This window comes from Chrysemys picta, chromosome 14 (genome assembly GCF_011386835.1).
Source record: "Chrysemys picta bellii isolate R12L10 chromosome 14, ASM1138683v2, whole genome shotgun sequence".
NCBI classification, from domain to species: domain Eukaryota; kingdom Metazoa; phylum Chordata; order Testudines; family Emydidae; genus Chrysemys; species Chrysemys picta.
The window spans coordinates 42999441-43020050 of NC_088804.1; the positions used below are offsets into that span (position 1 = coordinate 42999441).

The 20610-nt window shown below is 51.7% G+C and overlaps 2 protein-coding genes across 3 annotated transcripts in view; one reads left to right on the forward strand and one right to left on the reverse strand.

Annotated features, from left to right (window-relative positions):
* Positions 1 to 938: 938 nt before the first annotated feature.
* Positions 939 to 11568, reverse strand: NOB1 (NIN1 (RPN12) binding protein 1 homolog). Of its 2 annotated transcripts, XM_008164168.4 has the most exons (9): positions 11409 to 11568; positions 8932 to 9064; positions 7872 to 8005; positions 5607 to 5678; positions 4386 to 4529; positions 3964 to 4182; positions 2974 to 3071; positions 2285 to 2429; positions 939 to 1592 (listed from the first exon to the last, which is right to left on the reverse strand). In XM_008164168.4, exons 1-9 carry the CDS (start codon positions 11469 to 11471, stop codon positions 1323 to 1325), a joined length of 1278 nt encoding a protein of 425 aa, XP_008162390.2. In that variant the 5' UTR covers positions 11472 to 11568; the 3' UTR covers positions 939 to 1322. The 2 variants fall into 2 exon arrangements, with proteins under 2 accessions (XP_008162390.2, XP_008162391.2); XM_008164169.4 differs by lacking the exon at positions 5607 to 5678.
* Positions 11569 to 12030: 462 nt separating this feature from the next.
* WWP2 (WW domain containing E3 ubiquitin protein ligase 2) overlaps positions 12031 to 20610 on the forward strand; it is an 83578-nt gene continuing 74998 nt past the window's right edge. Inside the window, 2 exon segments of the mRNA XM_065567679.1 lie at positions 12031 to 12053; positions 19831 to 19915. Coding sequence (XP_065423751.1) covers positions 19846 to 19915 — 70 coding nt within the window. The 5' untranslated portion in view covers positions 12031 to 12053; positions 19831 to 19845.

Sequence of the window (20610 nt, forward strand, 5' to 3'; positions counted from 1 at the left end):
ATGTGTGTCTCTTGCTGAGACGGGGGGGGTAATAGGGAGACTTGGTTCTGGGCACTCAGTGTCAAAACCTCTCCAGAGGGTTTTACGCAAACAGTCACAGCCTTTATTTCTAGTTTTATCTCAACCACTCAGCCAATTCACATCTGTCCCACTGCAGCAGAACGGAGTGAGTCTCCAAGCGCTGCTCTATCCTGCAGGAAACTCTCCAGGGAAGGGAGCCAATGGATTTATAACAGGTTCCTGAGGGTTCGGTCTGGCTGTTCATGATGCTGGTGCAGCTGTTTGCTCCAGTCTCACTGGCTGGGGCTACTGGCTGAGTGTTTATTTTAAGATGTTAGTTTGTCAAGGATAAATATGAAGGACCAGACTACCTCAGCACCCAGCTTCTGCCCCTGGGTATGGGGGGAGGTTGATGCTGAGCAATGCAGGTAATGGCTCTCAGGCCCAATGGGATGGGTTGCTATTGTCCATCCTACGCTGTGTGCACAGAGTGTAGGCAAGCTGCCCTGGTGCATGCATGCAATGCTTAACTGTCAGTGGGGTTGTTCTTCCTGCAGTGAGACAGAAGCTGGATAGGTGGCCCAGCCAGCACCAAGAGAAGCTGTCACCCCTATCTCAGCAACTCACAGCTGGGAGCTGGAAGTTGTGGAAAAGCAGGTGGCTGCCTCCTGCTGCACTCACTGGCTCCAGCAACAGCATGGGCACCTGTGCTACCATGACCAGCACAGTGGTAAGGGATCCGTAACAAGGACAACGTGTACATCAGACACGACCACCCCACTTGGTCTCTTAACAGGACCTTGAGCATTGGCTGCATTTCCAGCATCTTCCAATATGGGGCCAAGTTCTACCCTTTACTACTTCCACAGCTGGTTCAGTCCACACACTTGTAGCCAACAGCTCCAGGCCCTTTTCCACTTGAAGTGAAACACATGGAATGCAATTCCCTTCTTTATTAAAAGTGCTGAAATACAGCTTGGGAGAAGCAGCAGGTTTGCTTTCCAGACCCAGTTTGGTGAAGTATCACCTTCTTTCCTCCTGCAGCTCGGCATCCTCATCTCAGCGAATCACTTAACAGGCCCAATGCTGCTACTCAGCCACAGGTGTCTCCTGGTTTGGTAGACGGCCGGCTGGGCATAGAAGCAGTGGCCCAATCCCCCTCTGAATCCAGCCAGCACAGCAAGCTCTGGAATCACACGGGGATGCCCTGTGACAATCCTTATCCTTCTGAGACCGGACATGAAAATGTGGCATTGCTTATTGCCCCGAGTCAACAGCCCTTCCCTCATGATGCAGCCAGATCACAGCGGGGTCCCCTCCCTTCATCTCTTCCTCACAAACTTCTTGGTCGCTGCGTTGGGATTCATGCGCCGCCGGCCTGCACCCAGAGCTGCATCCCGGATCTGCAGGTTGGCTGCCCGGCTATAGATGTCGTTTTCTGCGAAGGGAGAAACCCCTGCAATGTAATCCGGGTCAAAGACATTGGTTTTCTGCCTTGCCTTCCGGGAAAGCCGCTGCTGAGGAAAGTGCTGGTCCTCAGCCAAGTGGGGGTTGCTGGCATGTTTTCCCCCTTGGGGAGCGGGCAGCGAGTACTGCGGGAGAGAGTAAGAGTCATTAAGGAGCAGAGTCCCCTGGCAAAGCCAGGACACTAGATGGAGGCCGGCTCCTCCCAGGAACTCATCCCCACATAGTGAATTCAAGCAGTGATCTGTGAAGTGGTGACTGGATCAGTTTACGTCCCTGAATAAGGCACCAAAATTTAAGATGGGGGCTCTTCTACCTAGCAGACAAAGGCAGAACAGTGGCTCGACGTTGAAGCTGAACAAATGTAGGCCAGAACTAAGTGAGGGGAACTAACCACTGGAACAATTTACCAGGGTCATGGTGGATTCTCTAGCACTGGAAGCTTTTAAATCAAGACAATGTTTTTCTGAAAAATGTGCTCTAGTTCAACCACAGCTACTGGACGCAGAAATTAATTCAGGGAAATCCTATGGCCTCTGTTATGCAGGAGGCCAGGCCAGACGATCACAGTGGTCCCTGCTGGTCTTAATCTGAGAAACTCCTTCCATGCCAACAAGCCATAGCACAAGTGAAACAAACCCCTGTATTGTTTCACCACTGGAGAGTGAAAACCTCCTCAGCAGGCCTCTGTGCCTGGGGCCCCAAGCCATTAACAAGAGACCAGGTGGCTCTCACTCAATGTTGCTATGATTACTAGGCTGTGTCATGACAGCAGACCAGCCAGCATGTTGTGCCTAAGTCCCAATGATGAGCTACTCACCCGAAGCCCTCGTGTGTTCAGGACTTTGGGGTTGCGGGAGAAGTGCATGTGGAGGGTGCCATCAGCACCCACGCTCACTGCAACCTTTTTCAGTGTCTTGTTGCCACAGTGCGGACAGAAGACCCTGGTCATGTCAGACGTTGTCCTAGAAAACAGAAGTGGTTCAATGCTCCAGTATCACAGGGTGGCTCCACAGGCTGCAGCCCTCTCCACAAGCAGGATTCTAGCAACCGGCCAGTCTGGGCTATTGAGAGAGGCTGGAGCCAGTCCCCTGTGCACAAGACCCAGAAAGAGGAAGGCGACCCACGGAGCTAGGTGAGGCGCTGGCTTAACGCACCTGTTTTTCATTACTGGAGTCTCAGGACCTAGGTCACACTGAGTGAGTTTGTTCAGTCCCAACTTAACCTATGACTGGCATTTATCCCCCAGATACTCCACCACACAAGCTGAATAAAGCAGCAGCCCTTGCTCCAAGGAAGCCCAGGGCTAAGAGGGGATAGTACTAGTTAGGACTGAGATACCAGGGCTTAATTGTCTTGGGAAAGCTTCTCCCTGTCTGCACTCAGCGGTGTTATTTAACATTTATACTGCACCACTCAGCTGTCTAAGCACCAATGACCCCCCTGACACCTCCCTGGCAAGAGTAGCGCTGCTCTTCACCAGCAGGTTCCGATGCTTGTGACACGTACTTGAAGCAGCCATGACAGCGTAAGATGTAGCTTCTGGCTTGCCGGATCAGCATGCCATTCATTGCCAGCACATGGAGACCCATCTGGAGCAGAACATTCTGCAAGGAGAAGGAACAGCCATGGGGAAAACCCTGTAGGAGGAACCTCCAGGCAGCTCTTAGAGGCACCAATCAACCTACGAACAACAATGCACGTTGACAGAATTGTAGCAGAGGGCAGGCCTCTGAGACAGAACCAGCTTTGCGGATGGCCTAAAGATAGTTCTGGGAGGAGTTGTATGGCCAAAGCAGGGGTGAGGCACTATTGCTCCCCAGTACAGCTGAAGACACTCACTCCAACCTTGGAGTTTTGTTACCACAGTGTAGACAGTCCACAGGGGTCCATCTCGGCCAGGAACCTCTCTCTCTCAGGGGCCAGTACCTGCTGCAGCAGAAGAAAGTCCAAGAAACCTGGTGTTGGGCAATTTATGCAATAAACTGCCCATCGGGGTGTCTCTCTCTTCCTAACCCCTATTAGTTAGAGGTTATTTTATGCCCTAAAACCAGATATTGACTCTATTTACCTAGCTTAGGTGGGGCCCATCTCTTCTCTAGCGCCAACTAACCAAAATGCCATCTGCAGTGAGGTGACAGCCTTTGTTCACCCCTTTTCTCATTGTGCAGGCAAGTGCATTACAGGGCAGTCGAGTGCAGATCTTTCTGGCATTCCTCTCCTGTGCTGGGGGCTTCAGGCGTCTCCACTGACTCCATGTTAAAAACTGACCATTGATTCCTGCCCTTTCTGCCCAAGCCAGTTTCAGCCCCAGGCACTCTGCTGGTTTGGAAAGCCCTAATGAATTACATGCCCTAGTTCTTCTCCTTTATCTGTTCTTTTGCTGACTTGCTCAGTGATGTCCAGCAGAGGCAGAATCTTCCCTTTGCAGACGACCTGCTGCTTTGGCTCCCATTCATCTAGGCATGTTATAGCTGCAGTCACACAGTCACTCCTTACCTGCATGGCAAAGTCTGTGGTCACGCAGCCAACCTGTACGTTGGCAGGAGCATCACCATGCCCCATACCCTGCTGGAGCCGTTTGATGTTGTCAGGAGTTATCCAGCCTTCTCCGTCATCACTGTCCCCTTCACTTCCGTCCTCCCCAGCATTTTCCTGATCCTCCCCAGACTGGAGACTCGCCGGTACCTCTAGGCTAATGGAAACGGTGTCAGCTTTCTGGAGGGCAAGAGACACTCAGTCAGATGTGGCCTATGCAGCACCTAGGCAGGCGAGATGAGTGATGCCAGAGAAGGGGGCACCAACCTAACAGCCACAAAGCTAGACAGGAGTGAGCCAGCAAGAGAATCCACAGAAACCAGGGAGCAAGGAGGCAGCAGCTGAAATGAGTTGGGAATTAGAGAGTGCCCTGTGCCTCTCACCTGCAGCTCCTGCAAGTCCTCTTCAATGCTGGGCAGAGGAGTCCTCCAGTACAGGAAGGAGCTGAACTCTGGGTTCTCCTCTGCTGCTGCATGCAGGCCACGTTCAGATGTGGACAGACACGCATCTTCCTCCAGGTGCTTGGACTAGGTTTGAACAAATAGAAGGAAGTTAGTGGGACACAGGAAACTGCCTGCATGGTTGATCACTGGGGGGAGGGCGTGGGGCTGGGTGTAAGTGCGTGCCAACTCTGTCCCTCTCTCGGACTGCAGCTCCCTTGCATGGAAGGGTAGGGCTTTGAATTACGCACAGCAGGCTAGAGGCACAAGTGAATGTGCCTATGTAGTAACATTGTTAATGTTCCTATTGTTAGTTAACTGTTCCCTTTCTTGGTCAATTCCCCCAGGAGCATAAAACCTGCGCAAGTTTTAAGGCCCCTACATTGCCAGAGTGATGTGGAGCCTTATTATAAAGGACAGTAAGGGAATCCTCAACTAGGAAAGTCTATGTGCTTTCTCGCTTTTTTCCTGTGCCAAAGTGGCACAATGGGGTTAGATTACAGCTCAGGATTTATTTTACTTGTCCTTTTTTAAAAAAGGACGTTTGGGCAAATAAAATATTTAACAAGCAGTCAAAATGTCAGGACAATCAAAACCAAGCCCTTCCCAAAGTACCCAGCCAGGTCCAGGCCAATGATTTGCAAAACTGTATGACTTTCATGTGTGAAAGTCTGAGCAATTTAAAATGACTTTTTTTTTTTTGGCTGTTTGGTGTTCTATAATGCAATTTAAATGAAAAACCATGCATTCCAGTTACAATCCTGGAATTGGTTACCAAGTGTTTGTAACTTAACTTTCATGTGTTTAGGAAATGCTGAATAGTTAGTTACTTTTTTCTGTACTGTAGTTTAAATATATTACCAAAACAATTGAAACTGGTGTGATTATGTTGAATTATTTTGACAAATAAAATATGCTGAATTTTTTGCAGAATTTTGAATTTCTGGCACAGAATCCCCCCAGGAGTATATTCTGCTGTTGACTTGTGAGATTTTTGGACAAGTCCCAAACCGCCCTCTGCCTCAGTTTCCCCAGGATACAAAGATCTCTACCTACCCCACGGGAGTGGATGAGCCTTCATAAGTGTGGAAGGCTCTTTCCCCCCATACTAGCACCTTTCATGGAGGCTCCGAGAGCACTACCATAGCCAATGCAAACAGCTACCTTGGAAGGCAGGTGGAACCCAGCGACATGAACCGGTGCCTCTGGATGCTGTATGGTGGAGCTCAGCTGAACCTGCAGGCAATTAAGAGCACCAGTGAGTTTGGCAGGCAGAGCAGAATGTACGACTAGGGCCGCCTTGGGCTAGTTCCTAAGCCAGCAACACGGGGATGGCCTGGGGCATCTTTACAAACCCCTCCAACAATGGAGCTTAGTTGACTTTAACTGTTTTCCAAACCGGAATGGAAGGTGTTGACTAGCAGGCAGCTGACTGCGCTTTAACCGATGGCTAGAAACAAACTGTTACGGCTCAGTGTTCAGTCCCCAGGATCTCTCAACTATGTAATGTTTACACTACAAGGCAACTTGGTTCAGAAGCTGTGCCCCAGGACTTGGAGGTGAGGGATGGAGTAGGGGGGGTGGAGATGGGGGGGCACACCTTATGAATCCTCTCTGGGCCAAATCTGGGGTTTATGTAGCCCCTTTATGTAGCTCTGTTCTTTCATCCAGTGTAAAGGAGCCAGAGTGGGGTTATAGATATCACCTGTAGTGTGGTCATAAAAAGTGACCGGCTTCTAACGGGTCAATCTTTTTGATTCCATAGTTTATTAACGGACAGCTGTTTATATGCATCATAATGTATTTAATTTTTTGCTCTATACATTTTATAGAAACTGGAATTATTTGGAGGAAGGGTAGGGGGAAGGGGACTATAGCCATGGGGCCAATCCTGCAAGCTGTTTGTTCACCTGGGCTATGAGGGAAAAAAATAAATAGTATGTGATCATGGAATTAGAGAACATATAACAATAGACAATCACAAGGGGGCACCATTTTTATTCTGGCATGTCCTAACTTGAGTGTTTGAGTTTTACAATCTTAACATTCTTTTAATGCAGGTTTATTAGATTACTCCTGGGGGAATTCTGTGCCACTGCATGAGTGCATAATTAATAAGCCGTGCCTATTTTTAACTTTTTTTGCACAGAAAAAAGTTTCTGCTGAAAAGTTGCTGCAGTTCTGCCTTTTGCCCACCAGAGGGTGTTGTGCCAATAGAACACAGCAGCAGCTCCCAGCCAGCTAGGGAAAAGAGTCTGCAGAGCCTTCTTTGCAGCGGGCCAGGCCAGAAGACGGGCTGTGGAGTGCTGTGGATGAGGAGGGATGAAGGTCAGACTGGGGCTCATAAGGGGTAGTGGGGAAGGACAGACTGGGGCAGAGACTGAATGGGAGTGGAGGCATAGGGCCATGGTGGGAGGGCCACATGGTGATGGGGGAGGGGGTGCAGAGCTACATAGGGCCAGAGAGTGGGGCTGGGTCGGGGTACAGACAGATAGGGATGGGGGAGTGGGTGTCTGAGTGAGGGTGGAGGGACACATGTGCCTGACTGAATCTGAGAGGCTAGGGGTCAGCCAGGGTCTGCATGGGGGAAGCTCCCCAACAGTCCCTCCCTACCCCCAAAAAACCTGTTCCATACATTTCCCACCCATACCCGAAAACCCTCCAAGTTCACAGCCAGGCTCCTTCCCAGCAATTTATTTCCCTCTCTCAGCTCCTCCGTTACCCGGCCTTGCACTGCTTCTGGGGGGGTGTGGGAAATAAGTTTCTGAATTGTAGTTTAAATGAATTATTACCCAAAGTAGTGAATGAATACGCCTAATAAGGAATCTATTTGTCAAACATTTTCTGAATTTTTTGTTGTCTGTATTGTTAGACATACTTGCTGACACATTTTGAAATAAATGACCAAAAATAATTAACGTAAGAACAGCCAGACTAGGTCAGAACAAAGGTCCATGTAGTCCAGTATGCTGTCTTCCGACACTGCCGATGCCAGGTGCCCCAGAGGGAATGAACAGGTAATCATCAAGTGATCCATTCCCAGCTTCTGGCAAACAGAGGCAAGGGACTCCATCCTGGCTAACAGCCACTGATGGACCTATCCTCCATGAATTGAAACTGGTGTGATTATATTAGGTAAAATATTACATCTGATTACACAAGTTCTCTAATGCAGCCAGATATTTCTTAAAAACAGAAGAGCTTTTTGGAGACCAGACAAAAAGGTGACATGGCACCAGGCCATGACAGTAGATGCAGACTGAATTTTACATCAAGAATTGGGATTAAACATCCCCCTCACTTTTCTCATGACTATACACCCCCACCAGACACCTTTGAAAAGCCTATTGACTCGTGAAGGCAGTAATCCTGAAGGACCTACCCAGCACTAGAGTAATGGATTGGGTCCGTCACTCCAGGGGAGTTTACCTTTTTTTCTGGCTCGGTCTTCAGATGAGCCACCCCAACAGTCTCTGCCTCCAACTGGTAAGTCAGGGCTAGCACCTGAAGATCTGTGGCTGACAGACTGGGGTAGTCACCCGTCTTCTTTGAAAATTCTGTCACTATAACAAAGGGAAAGTGCCGTCATTGGGTGAATCCAATGGTTAGCAGATACATGGATACTAACGAAATAAGAACTTTCAGAAAAATACAAAATACAGAGGTTGGGTTGGGGTATCTGTATAGGCTGCTTTTTCACTTGAACCATTCCCATCTATTGAGAATTCTTCCCATAGCCCCCATCCTCTTAAGGGCATTTTCTCTTTAAATATCACCCTAAAAGCTTTTCTCGCAGGCCTACAGGTAGCTCTGCGTAAAAGGGTCTGTGCCACTCTATCAAAGAGCATTTATCTGCTGAGCTTAAGAATATTTGGAAAGAATCCAGACGAAGCATCACTTTTCTCTTGAAGAGTGACAGTAAGGTTGTTTTAGGCTCAAGATGTGGGTTTTAGTAGTAATGGGCTAAGCAGATCAAAGACTCCTACAATCGGTCATGCCTCTCCTCATCCATTACTGCCACCAGAATCCTTTAGATGTGACAATGATCTCCTCTGTGGAATGTTTGAAATAAATTCCATGAGAATAGTTTTATTTGAATGCTAACTTTCTCCCCAAGGGATTTCAACCCAAACACCACAGCCTTGTGCTACTGCATGAGAACTAGGAAGCAAAAGTAATTAGAAACAAAAGTAAAAACTGACTATTTTGCTGTCCTGGGTGGGGTGGGGAGTAGATTAACAGCATGAATGGTGAGAGTATGTTGGGACTCTTAAAATTGTTAGTTTCAATCACAGGAGCAGGAGTTAATAAAGGAATGGGGCTTTCCTCCTGACAGTTGCTTTAAGGCTACGGTTAATGGAATCCAGGCACACTTTCTATGACAAAAAAATACCTATTCAGAGAAAAGCCGTACAAGTGCCAGGAAGGACACTGAGTTAGGAGAAAGCAGCTAAGCTAACTGCTTAGTCCCTGAGGCCAGCTCGCCTACCTAGTTTAACGTACTCAGGGAAGGGCTGTTTGAAGTGAAGCTGGTAGGGCAGCACGGCCAGTCGCCTCCTGGTTTCCTTGTCCCGGATTTCACTGACCACCTCCTTAATAGTGTAAATGTTTCTACCGAAGTCCTGTTGTATGAAACACACAAGAATTCCTGATATTAGGAACAAACAGACAAATGACTCTGATTCCAAGGCCAGAAGGCACATGGCGATGCCCATCCCCACAGACAGCATGGTGTGGTTCCAAAGCAGCCCCATACACAGTGCCCATCACCATGGAGCCAGGTGCTGAAACACACCAACCTCCCCCTGCCCCACAGATGGGAGAGGGGCTGCCAGGCTAGGGGAAGGCCTGGCTCCCCTGCTCTGTAGCCACTGCCTGAGACAGAAAGACACTGTCTTGGTAGGGCCACTGGATGATCAAGGTACTAAAGTAACAGGCCTTTCTGAAGTGATTAGAAACAAAAGTAAAAACTGACTATTCTGCTGTCCTTAGTGGGGTGGAGAGTAGATTAACAGCATGAATGGTGAGAGCTAAATGAATTATTTGCATCAGCTTTCACTGCAGAGAATGAGGGAGCTTCCCACACCTGAGCCATTTTTTTAGGTGGCAATTCTGAAGAACTATCCCAGACTGAGATGTCATTAGAGGAAGTTTTGGAACAAATTCATAAATTAAACAGTAATAAGTTACCAGAACCAGATGATATTCACCCAAGAGTTCTGAAGAAACTAAAATATGAAATCACAGAACTATTAATTGTGGTATATAACCTATCACTTAAAGCAACATCTGTACAAGATGACTGGAGAATAGGCAATGTGATACCAATTTTTTAAAAAGGCTCCAGAGGCGATCCTGGCAATTACAGGCCAGTAAGCCTAACTTCAGTACCAGGCAACTTGATTGACGCTATAATGAAGAACACAATTATCAGAAACATATATGAACATGATTTGTTGGGGAAGAGTCAACATGCCTTTTGTAAAGAGAAGTCATGCCTCATCAATCTCTTAGGATATGTCTATACTATCGGCGGGAAGCGCTTGATCCAGCGGGGGTTGATTTATCACGTCTAGTCTAGATGCGATAAATCGACCCTCGAGCGCTCTCCTGCTGACTCCTGTACTCCACCACCGCGAGAGGCACAGGCAGAGTCGACGGAGAGCGGCAACAGTCGACTAACCGCAGTGTAGACACAGCAGTGAGTAGGTCTAAGAACGTCGACTTCAGCTACGTTATTCACGTAGCTGAAGTTGCGTAACTTAGATCGATTCGCCCCCTCCCCCCAATGTAGACCAGGCCTCAGAATTCTTTGAGAGGGTCAACAAACATGGGGACAAGGGTGAATAGTGAATATAGTGTACTTTCAGAAAGCCTTTGACAAGGTTTCTCACCAAAGGCTCTTAATAAAATAAGCAGTTATGGGATAAGAGGGAAGGTTCTCTCATGGATCAGTAACTGGCTAAGAAACAAGAAACAAAGGGTAGGAATAAATGGTTGGTTTTCAGAACAGAGAGAAGTAAATAGTGGGGTGCCCCAGGGGTCTGTAAAAAGGGATAAACAGTGAGATTGCAAAGTTTGCGGGTGACATAAAAATACTCAAGATAGTTAAGTCCACAGCAGACTACAAAGAGTTACAAAGGGATCTGACTAAACTGGCAACAAAATGGCAGATGAAATTCAGTGTCGATAAATGCAAAGTAATGCACATTGGAAAACATAATCCCAGCTACACATATAAAAAATGGGGTCCAAATTAGCTGTTACCACTCAAGAAAGAGATCTTGGAGTCACTGAGGGTGGGTCTCTAAAAAAATCCATTCAATGTGCAGCGGCAGTCAAAAAAGCAAACAGAGTGTTGGGAATCATTAGGAAAGGGATGGATAAGACAGAAAACATCCTATTGTTGCTCTATAAATCCATGGTGCGGCCACACCTTGACTACTGCGTGCAGATGTGGTCGCCCCATCCCAGCTGTGTTGGAATTGGAAAAGGTTCAGAAAAGGGCCACAAAAGCGGATTACGGCGGGGAGGCGAGGTGAAGAGCGCTGGGCCGGGCCTGGCCAGGCTGGAAAGGAGACAACCCCGGGGGATGTGACCGAGAGCGGTAAGGCCGGGACCGGGGAGGGTTCCTGACCCCTTCCCCCGGGGGAGCCCCTCGCCGGGGTGCTGCGAAGGCGGGAAGTGAAGCTGGGCTCGGGAGAGCGAGGAGGCTCCAGGGAGGGCCCCGGGGCTCCTGGCTGTGCTGCGGGCACGGACTGACCCGGCTCCCGAGGCCTGGGCCCGGAAAGGAGCTCGGTAAATTCCCGGGCCTGGGCCCGCCCCGGCGCTGGTGCCCCCAGGCTCCGCACGGCAGGGCCCGGCCACGGGGTCCTGGGTCTGACCCAGCCCGGCCGTTCCCGCCTCCAGTAAGGCCCGGCTCGGGGCGGGCGTCCCGCAGGCCCCGCCGCGCCGCGACGCTGGTACCTGGAGCGGCGCCCCGCGCAGAAAGGCCCCGGCGTCCGCCACGACGTGCTCCACCGCCGCCATCTTTCCCTCGCGGAGTGCGCAGCCCTGCCCCACGGCATGCCGGGAGCGGTAGTTTTTGCGGGGCCGCGGTGCATGCTGGGACCGGCGCAGTTTCGTTGCCATGGTGCACGCCGGAAGCGATAGTTCTCGCAGGCCCCGTACGCAGCTGCCCCGTGACACATTTCCGGGCTCCGAGTCAGGTGGGGAGCCGGTGTCACATGATCGCGATCGCAGGAGCCGGAAGTGGAGGCGAAGCCGTCGCCGGTAAATACGGAGCGGGCAGCGGCACGGGCTAGCTTGGCTGGCGGGAGGCGGGAGGCGGGACCGGGCCTGGGGGGGCTCGCTCCGGCCGGCCGGGCACATGGGAGGGGGCAGCCCGACTCCCCGCCCACGGGCCTCCTGCTCCGGGAGTGTCGGGCCCGGGCCGGCCGAGGCGCCCCGCTGGGGACGGAGGGAGCCGGGCGGAGAGCCCAGCCCAGCCCGCTGTAGGGCCGAGCCAGGGGCTGCTAACCCGGCTGTCCTGGGCCGCACCGCCTAGTGGTCGGCGGCTAAGGCCGAATCCCGGGCGCCCCGGCGGGGGCAGAGCGACTTCCGCTACCTCCGGTGCGATGGGGGCGGCTCTGCTACCCCCAATGGCCACGGCGCGGGGGGTGGGGGGAAGGCCTCGTCCCTTGTTCTTCCCCCCCCCCCCCACTGTAGCCTGGGGCTCCTCGGGGCTGCTGAACCGGGGGTTTCCCTGTTGGGTTTTGTGGGGTGCTCCCGCCCGGCTGGAGAGTCTCCGCGAGTCTTGGCGTCTGTGCCAGGCTATGGGGCGTCTGTGCCTTGCTAGGCAGGCTGGGTCCCAGCCCTTTGCTGAAGGAATGGATGGGCTTATAGAGAGTCTCCTACCCGGTCTCAGGTAGGAAGTGAAAAGGAGCGTCCTGGTGTCTGAGCTCCGTGGGGATAAAGTAGCGTTTACACCTGACACCACCTGAGTGAGGCGGGTCCCCTTCGAAAGCTTTAGTCTGACTAGGGCACAAAGAGGCAGCTTGGCATCAGCATGTTGTATCGATGTCTCAGCCTCATGGCCTCTCCATCTCCTTGAATCTCAGCTGGGTGCTCCTTTCCCTCTCCCCTTGCTGGCTTTCCCTCTGTTTCTCTGTGGTAGGCGGCTCTCTATCCCACCCCAAAAGCAAATTACTCATCTGTCACCTCACCTGCCACTTGCTTTTCCTAGTTAGTATGCATAGGTGGGTCTTTTGCCAAATTAGGCTCTGCCACGCTGGTTAGCCCCTTTTCCCAAATATTATGCTTGATCTGTTGCTGAGTTTCATTCCTGGCTCACATTCTATCTGTCTTTGGCCAGGGTAGCATTAGTTGGGAAGGAGTCTCCTGTTACTCTGACCTCGGCTCCTCCTTGAGAGAGCCACAGTCCTAAACAATAGATGGTGCTGGTTCAACATGTGCACAAGTGAGTGGCTGGTAACTGGCAGCTTTGCAGTTCCTCTGTACCCAGATGGGAGCTGAGCAGGCTGCCTGCCAACTTCTGTCCTTCTTTGAGGCTAAGAGCCAGTGGGCGCCTCTTTTCAGCACTCATATGGCAGCAGACTGGGGGGAGGTAGCAGAAAAATAACGTGTTAACGTCTTTCTCGCTTATGGGCACAATTTAAGAATATACGAATAGCCACACTGCATCAGACCAATGGTCAGTCTAGCCCAGTATCCTGTCTCTGACAGTATCAGTGTTTCAGGTCATGTACCTTATAGGGCAGTTGGATCCACCCCTGTATTCCCCTCCTAGCTTCTGGCAGTCAGGGCTTTAGGCTTGCCCCAAGCATGGGGTTGCATTCCTCACCATCTTGGGAAATAGCCATTGATGGACCTTTTGTCCCTGAACTTATCTAGTTCTTTTTTGAACCCTGTTATATTTTCATTGCCAGAGGATGTTGTGATGGCCAAGTTCCAAAGTTAATTGTGTGTTGTGTGCAAAAATATGTTCTCTGGTTTATATTAAACCTGCTGCCTATTTTTTTCATTGGGTGACCCCCAATGAAAATAATAGGTTTTTCTATTGTGGGAGAGGGTAAATAACACTTCTTCCCCCCCCCCCCCTTCATGATTTGATAGGTCTGTATCCTATCCCCCTTAGCCATCTCTTTTCTAAGCTGAACAGCACTCCTCTCTCTAATCCAGGGGTAGGCAACCTATGGCACGCGTGCCGAAGGCAGCACACAAGCTGATTTTCAGTGGGACTCGCACTGCCTGGGTCCTGGCCACCGGTTCAGGGGACTCTGCATTTTAATTTAATTTTAAGTGAAACGTCTTAATAAGGTTTTTTAAAATGTTTTACTTTACATACAACAATAGTTAAGTTACATATTATATACTTATAGAAAGAGACCTTCTAAAAGTGTTGAAATGTATTACTGGCACGCGAAACCTTAAATTAGAGTGAATAAATGAAGACTCGGCACACCACTTCTGAAAGGTTGCAGACCCCTGCTCTAATCTTTCCTTGTATGGAAACCATTCCATAGCCTTGAACTTCTTTATTGCCCTTCTCTGAACCTTGTCCAGTTCCACTATATCCTTTTTGGGCTGGGGTGACCAGAACTGGGCAGAGTATTTAAGTATTCTAAATCTACAGATAGTTCCATGGCTGCTTCTCAGAGCTTCCACAGGAGTGGATTGAGTCCTGATTCATCTTCTCTGTTTGCAGCGTTGCTGTTCCAAAACCCTGGGGACAGCAATGAAATTGACACAAGGGGGTCAATTTAATTCTGCTGTTCCTTGGGGAAAGTGCTAAGCAGCAAAGGCAGGCATTGGAGCTGTCTTCTGGAGGTGGAGGGGAGATGCAGCTGGAAGCTGGGGGAGAGGTGGTGCAGCAGATACTCTTTGCCCCTCCCCCATTGCAGTAGCCAGGCAGCTTTTGAGTTGTGGTGGGGAGAGGGAAGAAAGGGAGTGAGGCCATCCCTCCTGGAAGCCGGTCAAGGTTTCAGGTGTGTGACACTTCATTTACTTCAAAGCCAGAAGCTGATCCGATTCCAGCCCTGCAGTATGTTGTACATGTGCCCTGGGCAGGGCCTGTGTATTCTGTGGCCATGGAATTTGTTGCAGGCACCCCACCCTGCCCCAGCATGTGCTCCAGAGTCTGACTTCAATTTGCAAACCTCTTTAGCCCCTCTGGCTGTGAAAAGCAATGCCTGTTGTCTGCAGGCTTGGCAAGTCGGCTTGCATCAGTAGCCTTGAGAGTTGTGAACTGTCCCATTCATATCAACAGTTCATTAGCTTTTAAATCTACCAATGGCACGGTGATGTTTGGCTGTTTCACTGTTAATCACTGCAGCAGAAACATGCTCGTTCCAATGTCACTCACTCTCTCAGGTGCCAAAAGCCCCCAGCTTTGCTCTGACATCTCTGGGCACTTACGTGTTCTCAGTAGAAAGCTTTGGTGCATGTTGAAAATGTAGCGGTGGCATAAAAACTACTGAACTTGGTTACCTCAGTAGCTGCATTAATCCAGGTAATGCAATGGAAGAGAGAGGGTCAGGCAGTGCTTACGACTAAGGTGACCAGGTGTCCAGTCAAAAAGGGACCCTGGTGGCTCCATCACCACTGCACACCGGGCCATTAAAAATCCGGTCGGTGGTGCTAAGGCTGGCTAGTCCCTACCTGTCCTGGGGCACCGTGCTATGCCCCAGAAGCGGCTAGTAGGTCTGGCTCCTAGGTGGGGGGGGCATAGGGCTCTGGGGGCGGTGCCTGTGTGTGAGTGGCGCGTGGAGCCTCCTGGCCCCCTGGCTAGGACCCAGACCTGCTGGCTGCTTTCGGGGCACATGCAGTGCCGGGACAGGCAGGGAGCCTGCCTTAGCCCTGCTGCTGACCGAGGTAAGCCTGTGCCCCAGCCCTGAGCCCCCTGAAACCCAGAGCCCCCTCCTGCACCCCAAACCCCTCATCCCTGGCCCCAGCCCAGAGCCCATCACCCCGCCCACCCCAGCCCAGAGCCCCCTCCCACACCCAGAACCCCTCATCCCCAGCCCCACGCCAGAGCCAGCACCCCCTCCTGCACCCCAAACCCCTCATCCCTGGCCCCATCCCAGAGCCCGTCACCCCGCCCACCCCAGCCCAGAGCCCCCTGAAACCCAGAGCACCCTCCTGCACCCCAAACCCCTCATCCCTGGCCCCAGCCCAGAGCCCATCACCCCGCCCACCCCAGCCCAGAGCCCCCTCCCACACCCAGAACCCCTCAGCCCCAGCCCCACGCCAGAGCCAGCGCCCCCTCCTGCATCCCAATCCCCTGCCTAAATCTTCAGCCCCCTCCCACATTCTGAATCCCTCGGCCCCAGCCAGGAGCCCCCTCCTGCACCCCAAGCCCCTCATATCCAGCCCCACCCCAGCCAGAGCTCTCACCCCCTCCCACACCCCTACCCCAGCCCGGTGAAAGTGAGTGAGGGTGGGGGAAACGAGCCACCGAGGGAGGGGGAATGCAGTGAGCAGGGGGTGGGGCCCAGGGGAAGGGGTGGGGCTAGGGTGTTCGGGTTTTGTGCAACTAGAAAGTTGGTGACCCTACTTCCAACACGCCTCCGGGGCTAGAAGACCTGGGTTCCATTGTCCGCTCTGCTGCGGCCTTCCTGTGTGACCTTCTTAGTCACGTAGGCCTTGTCCACACGTGAGTTGTGTAGCCCTTTAACTGTAGTGCTATTGTCAAAGCAGTACATCCCCTCGGAATGTGCATGCAGGTAGATCTGTATAAAGGTGCTTTATAGCAGCAGAGCTATTCTGTGCTCAGATGCCGGGCCTGGAAGTGTCTAGGACAGAAAGATACCGTGTGGATTGACTTCACCTCCTGTGTAATTCCATGCAAGTCCTCGTTCTGAATGTGCTGGGAGCTGCTGCAGAAAGTCCACCTACTGCAGCAGTGTGCTGCTGAGAGCAGGCAGTCTTGCTGCGTGCAGCCTTCTTGCTAAACTGAAGCTAGGTATTCAATGCCAAATGCAGAGGCCTGTGAGCCGGCATTAGTTACGCATGCGCTTTATGCAGAGTAGCTTGAATGGGGTACAGGGGCCAAAGCCTAGGTCACAAGTGAGGGCCAGCTGGTTCCCAGTCTTGTACATCCCAACCAGCTCATAACTTGGTGGCGTTAGGGGTCTGCAGAGGGTTTGGACCTGGGACGAGATGCTGACTTAAAGAGACCTATTTCTATTATCTAACCCTCTGCTCTGCACAACCACTAAATAGCCCATGATGATCTCGGGGGAATGGATGTTTGTCCTTGGCCAAAATGACCCCTCGGTTCTGTTGTGGTGTGCCGCCTGGATGCTGCTTCCACCCCAGAGGTGGCTGTATTTTGGTGGTGCTCTGTGAATGTAGCTTGTGAAGTGCATTGGGATCTGTCAGGGTGAGCTACAGACATAAAATGCTGTCGTAGTGTTATCCGTCTGTTTCCTAACTGTGCAAGTGCTGCTGCTTGTGTTGGTCATATGGGACTATTTATAAAGACTTCTGGATAACCCAGGGTAGTTTCCACTTGTCTGAGCCATGCTGCAGAACTGTCAGTGAGGACAGGAGACCCATGGCCCACAGAAAGAGCCTGCTCTGAATCCCAGTCTTCAGGACTCATTAGGGAGGGGCCATCCAGTGGGAATCTCATCTGGCGGGGCTTGGGATCCAGCCAGTCGAGATCTTAACAGTGAGCCTGGACCTACGCGGAGGCCACCTTCTGGAACTAAACCCTAATGAGAGAGACCTGGGCTGCCCTTGAGGGCTCCCGACACTCTCCCATGTGATGCCTGGCCCCTCATTTCCTCTGTAGTAACCTAGAATCATAGATGCATGCGTAGGACCGGAAGGGAGCTTGAGAGGTCATCTAGTCCAGTCCCCTGCACTCAAGGCAGGACTATGTAATAACTAGACCAGAGGTTCTCAAACTGGTCTGCGGATGGTTCCCTCTAAGGAGTGCCTGGGCAGCTGCACACGAGAGAATGAAGGGCCACCCACCTAACTAGTGGAGCCGAGCAGGCGTGGCTGCACCAATTAGGTGCCTGGACCCTGGAGAAGATGCACTTGTAAGGTGAGGTGGTGGCCTTGGGGGGGAATAGGAGGTAGGTGGGAGGGGGCAGTCGGGTGAGAAGAAGGGAGTGGGGGGAATTTGGGATGTGCAGGGCTGCGGCAGTCAGAGAAAGAGGTGACTTTCCCCAGCTCCAGGCCTGCGGCTGCCGTGGAAAGACAGCCCTTCTTCCCAGCCCCAGCTCGGGGGCTGCTGCGGTGGGGGAGAGAGGGCGACCCCCCCCTCCTGCCCAGCCCCAGCTGCTGCGGCGGGGGAGAGAGGGAGAGACCCCCAGCTCGAGGGCTGCTGCGGTGGGGGAGAGAGGGCACGTCCATCACATTAAAAAAGTAAGACTACTGATATTAAAATATGAGTTGTGTGCTTTTGTTTGTAGAACAAAAAAAGTTAATTAAGTTTTTTTATATAGCACTTTTATCCAAAGCACTTTACAGTAGTTAGCTAACAGTACAAACAACATTTGGAAAGATCATTAAGTCGTCCGCCGAGACCCTCAGCAATTTTCAAGTGGTCTGTGAAAAAAAGTTTGAGAACCACTGAACTAGACCATTCCTGACAGGTGTTTGTCGTGTTAATCTTGTTTCCGTGGGGGCTTTCCTAAAGGATCCTCATGCTGTTTAGTCACATACACTAGTCACAAACCAGCCAAATGCAGCCAGCATCCCTGTTCAGTGTGTGGGGCAGAAAGTGAAGGCAACTGTATCCTCTTAGCCCTGGGGGACACCTCTCTCCCTGTGCCATGCTGTCAGAGTTGTGATCAGCAGATGCCTTTGAGTTTGATCACCCGTCATCAAAGGAGGGGCCTGCGGGCTGAGCAAGCTCTGTACTTTGGAACGCTCTTCCTGAAAGGTCTGAACTAGCCTGAGTTTATTGCCCTTCCTGTGCCAGGCACTTTGCAAACCCCAGCTGCTGTGGGCATTGGCCACGGGCTGAGGGGAGTGGAGGTTGGGGGTAAGCAGCCTATGTCACGTGACTGATGATTGGTGAAGTCTGAGGCAGGGGAAGAGCTGCTGCTTTGGCTGGATCTACATTTATTCCGTGTTTAAAAGTCAAGGGCAGGCCGAGCTTTCGTCAGGAGCCCTGTGCGGTATGTACGAGACCGGAATGAAAAACGACCAGTCGAATAACCCCGAGGGTGCTTATGGCAGCAGAACGTGGCTCTTGAGTGGTCTTGCAGGGCAGAGGGTAGATGAGGAGACACATTTCTATTAAGTCAGCATCTCCGTTCAGACTGGCGTGACCTCCTGCTATCCCAGCTCCCAACCCCTGCCCAGACCGAAACACAGGTGCCAGGGGCTCTCTAATGATCCCTGTTGGATTAATTTAGACGGAATAAATGGGCCAAAGGTGTTAACATAACCCTGCCATTGTCCAATAAAAAACAGTGCTAAACAAGGTATATAGAAATCTCGTGCCCTGGCCAACAGGTTTTAACCTTTTATTAAAGAAAGAAAAGAAGGAAAACCCAGTTAAGGCCCTGGGAATGTCAAGTATGAACTATGTCCCTTGTTCCTATACGCTGGAGAGAAAACCCGCTTCCTGGGTCTCTTAGATGGCATCAAAGATGGCAGTCCTGCCCTGGGGGGGAAAGAGAGGCTAGCTGGGCTGGAGCTGCTGCTATAGTCCAATCCCGTTTCATCCCAGGTGGTGGTTGGGATTTCCTGGAGCTGGTCGGGGTGGCCATGTTATCTGGGTCCCCCTCTCTGGTCCAGGCTGGTCAGGACCTGTCTCAGGATTAGGATGACGAATGCCCGGTATCCCAGGAGATGGTGGGAGTGCCAGCCATGATGGTGAAGCTCACTTCAGTAGCCACTGTCTGTGCTTCTCTCTGCTCTATCGAGGACTCAGAAAAGGAGTGGGGTGTGGCATAGCCCATCCCCTTATTATTTGTCCAGCAATTAATCCTGATATCTGACATCCCAATGTTCGTTCATAAATTTCTCTGTCCATATCTTCTGTTTTTACCAACCATGTTTTCAGCCTAGTGCTTGAATTATGTGGCTCTTTGTGGGGACTTGTTTACTCTCTTTGGCTCTCTTCCACTTCTTTATAACGTTCTTTATGGAAAATAAGTTGACCTACTTTGCATGGTAAATTCCTGAACAGGCAGAAGTTAGAGACCAGTTCTCACAACACCTGTAGAAGATGGCCGTACCCATGCAGCAACGTTGCTTGCTCCCCCAATACCACATGAAGGGGGTGGTTCACTGCTGGTCCATTGTTGAATCCCCGACACACCGGGGTCTCCTGTCCTGGTAGTGACAGGATCCCTGGAGATCCCAGCCCCGAGGTAGCCTGGCTGTAGCATGGAGCTGTACTAAGGTGTTGTCTGTTTTCCAGTCCCATGGTGATGACATGGCATCTGCTAGCTCCAGCAGGGCCACGGCAGGGCTGGCCTGTGAGAAGTCCCAGCTCACTGTGAAAGGTGAGTAGAGCTGCAGTGGGCGCCCCGGGGGTTGTGAGATGGGGAAGCAGGCACTCTGGCTAGGCCAGAAGCTTCTGGTCCTGCTGGGGAATGTGGATTTTCAAGTGTGGCTTGTCTTGTCCTAACTTCCTTCTCCAGCAGCCCAGACAGCCTGCCAGCTTCAGACAAGCAGCACCTGTCAGTGACCACCTGCTCCCCGGGGAAGGGAGATTGCCCTAGTCCTGGACTCCTGAGCCTGTGGCTGGGGGGGGAGTAATTGTCGAGTGAAGGCTGCGATTGCACCAGTCCAGCCAGAGACTGGGTGTGCCCAGGAGAATGCAAGGGGTCATGCTGTCTGGAGCAGCCCATGTCTGTGAGCGCCTACCTCTGGGGAGACTGTCAAAAACAGGACAGCCACCCTGTCACAGGGTGCTCCACTCACTGCTGGGCTGGTGCCTCCTCCTGGCCACTCTGGGGTTAGCGCTTGAGGTCAACACCCCAGTCTGCGGTTTGCACGCCGTCACTCCAACTGCGGTCTGCAGCTCCTCCGGCTCCAGGACCCTCAGTGTTGTCTTTGTGACTTAGCCCTCTGGCTAGGTGACTGTGTTCCCCCTTCCGGGGTTCAGTCCATCAGCACTGCTAGGCAGTCTGCCCCGTCACTGCCCCGGTGCCACTTTCGCAGCAGCTGATAGGGGAACCCGGACCTGCCCTCATCT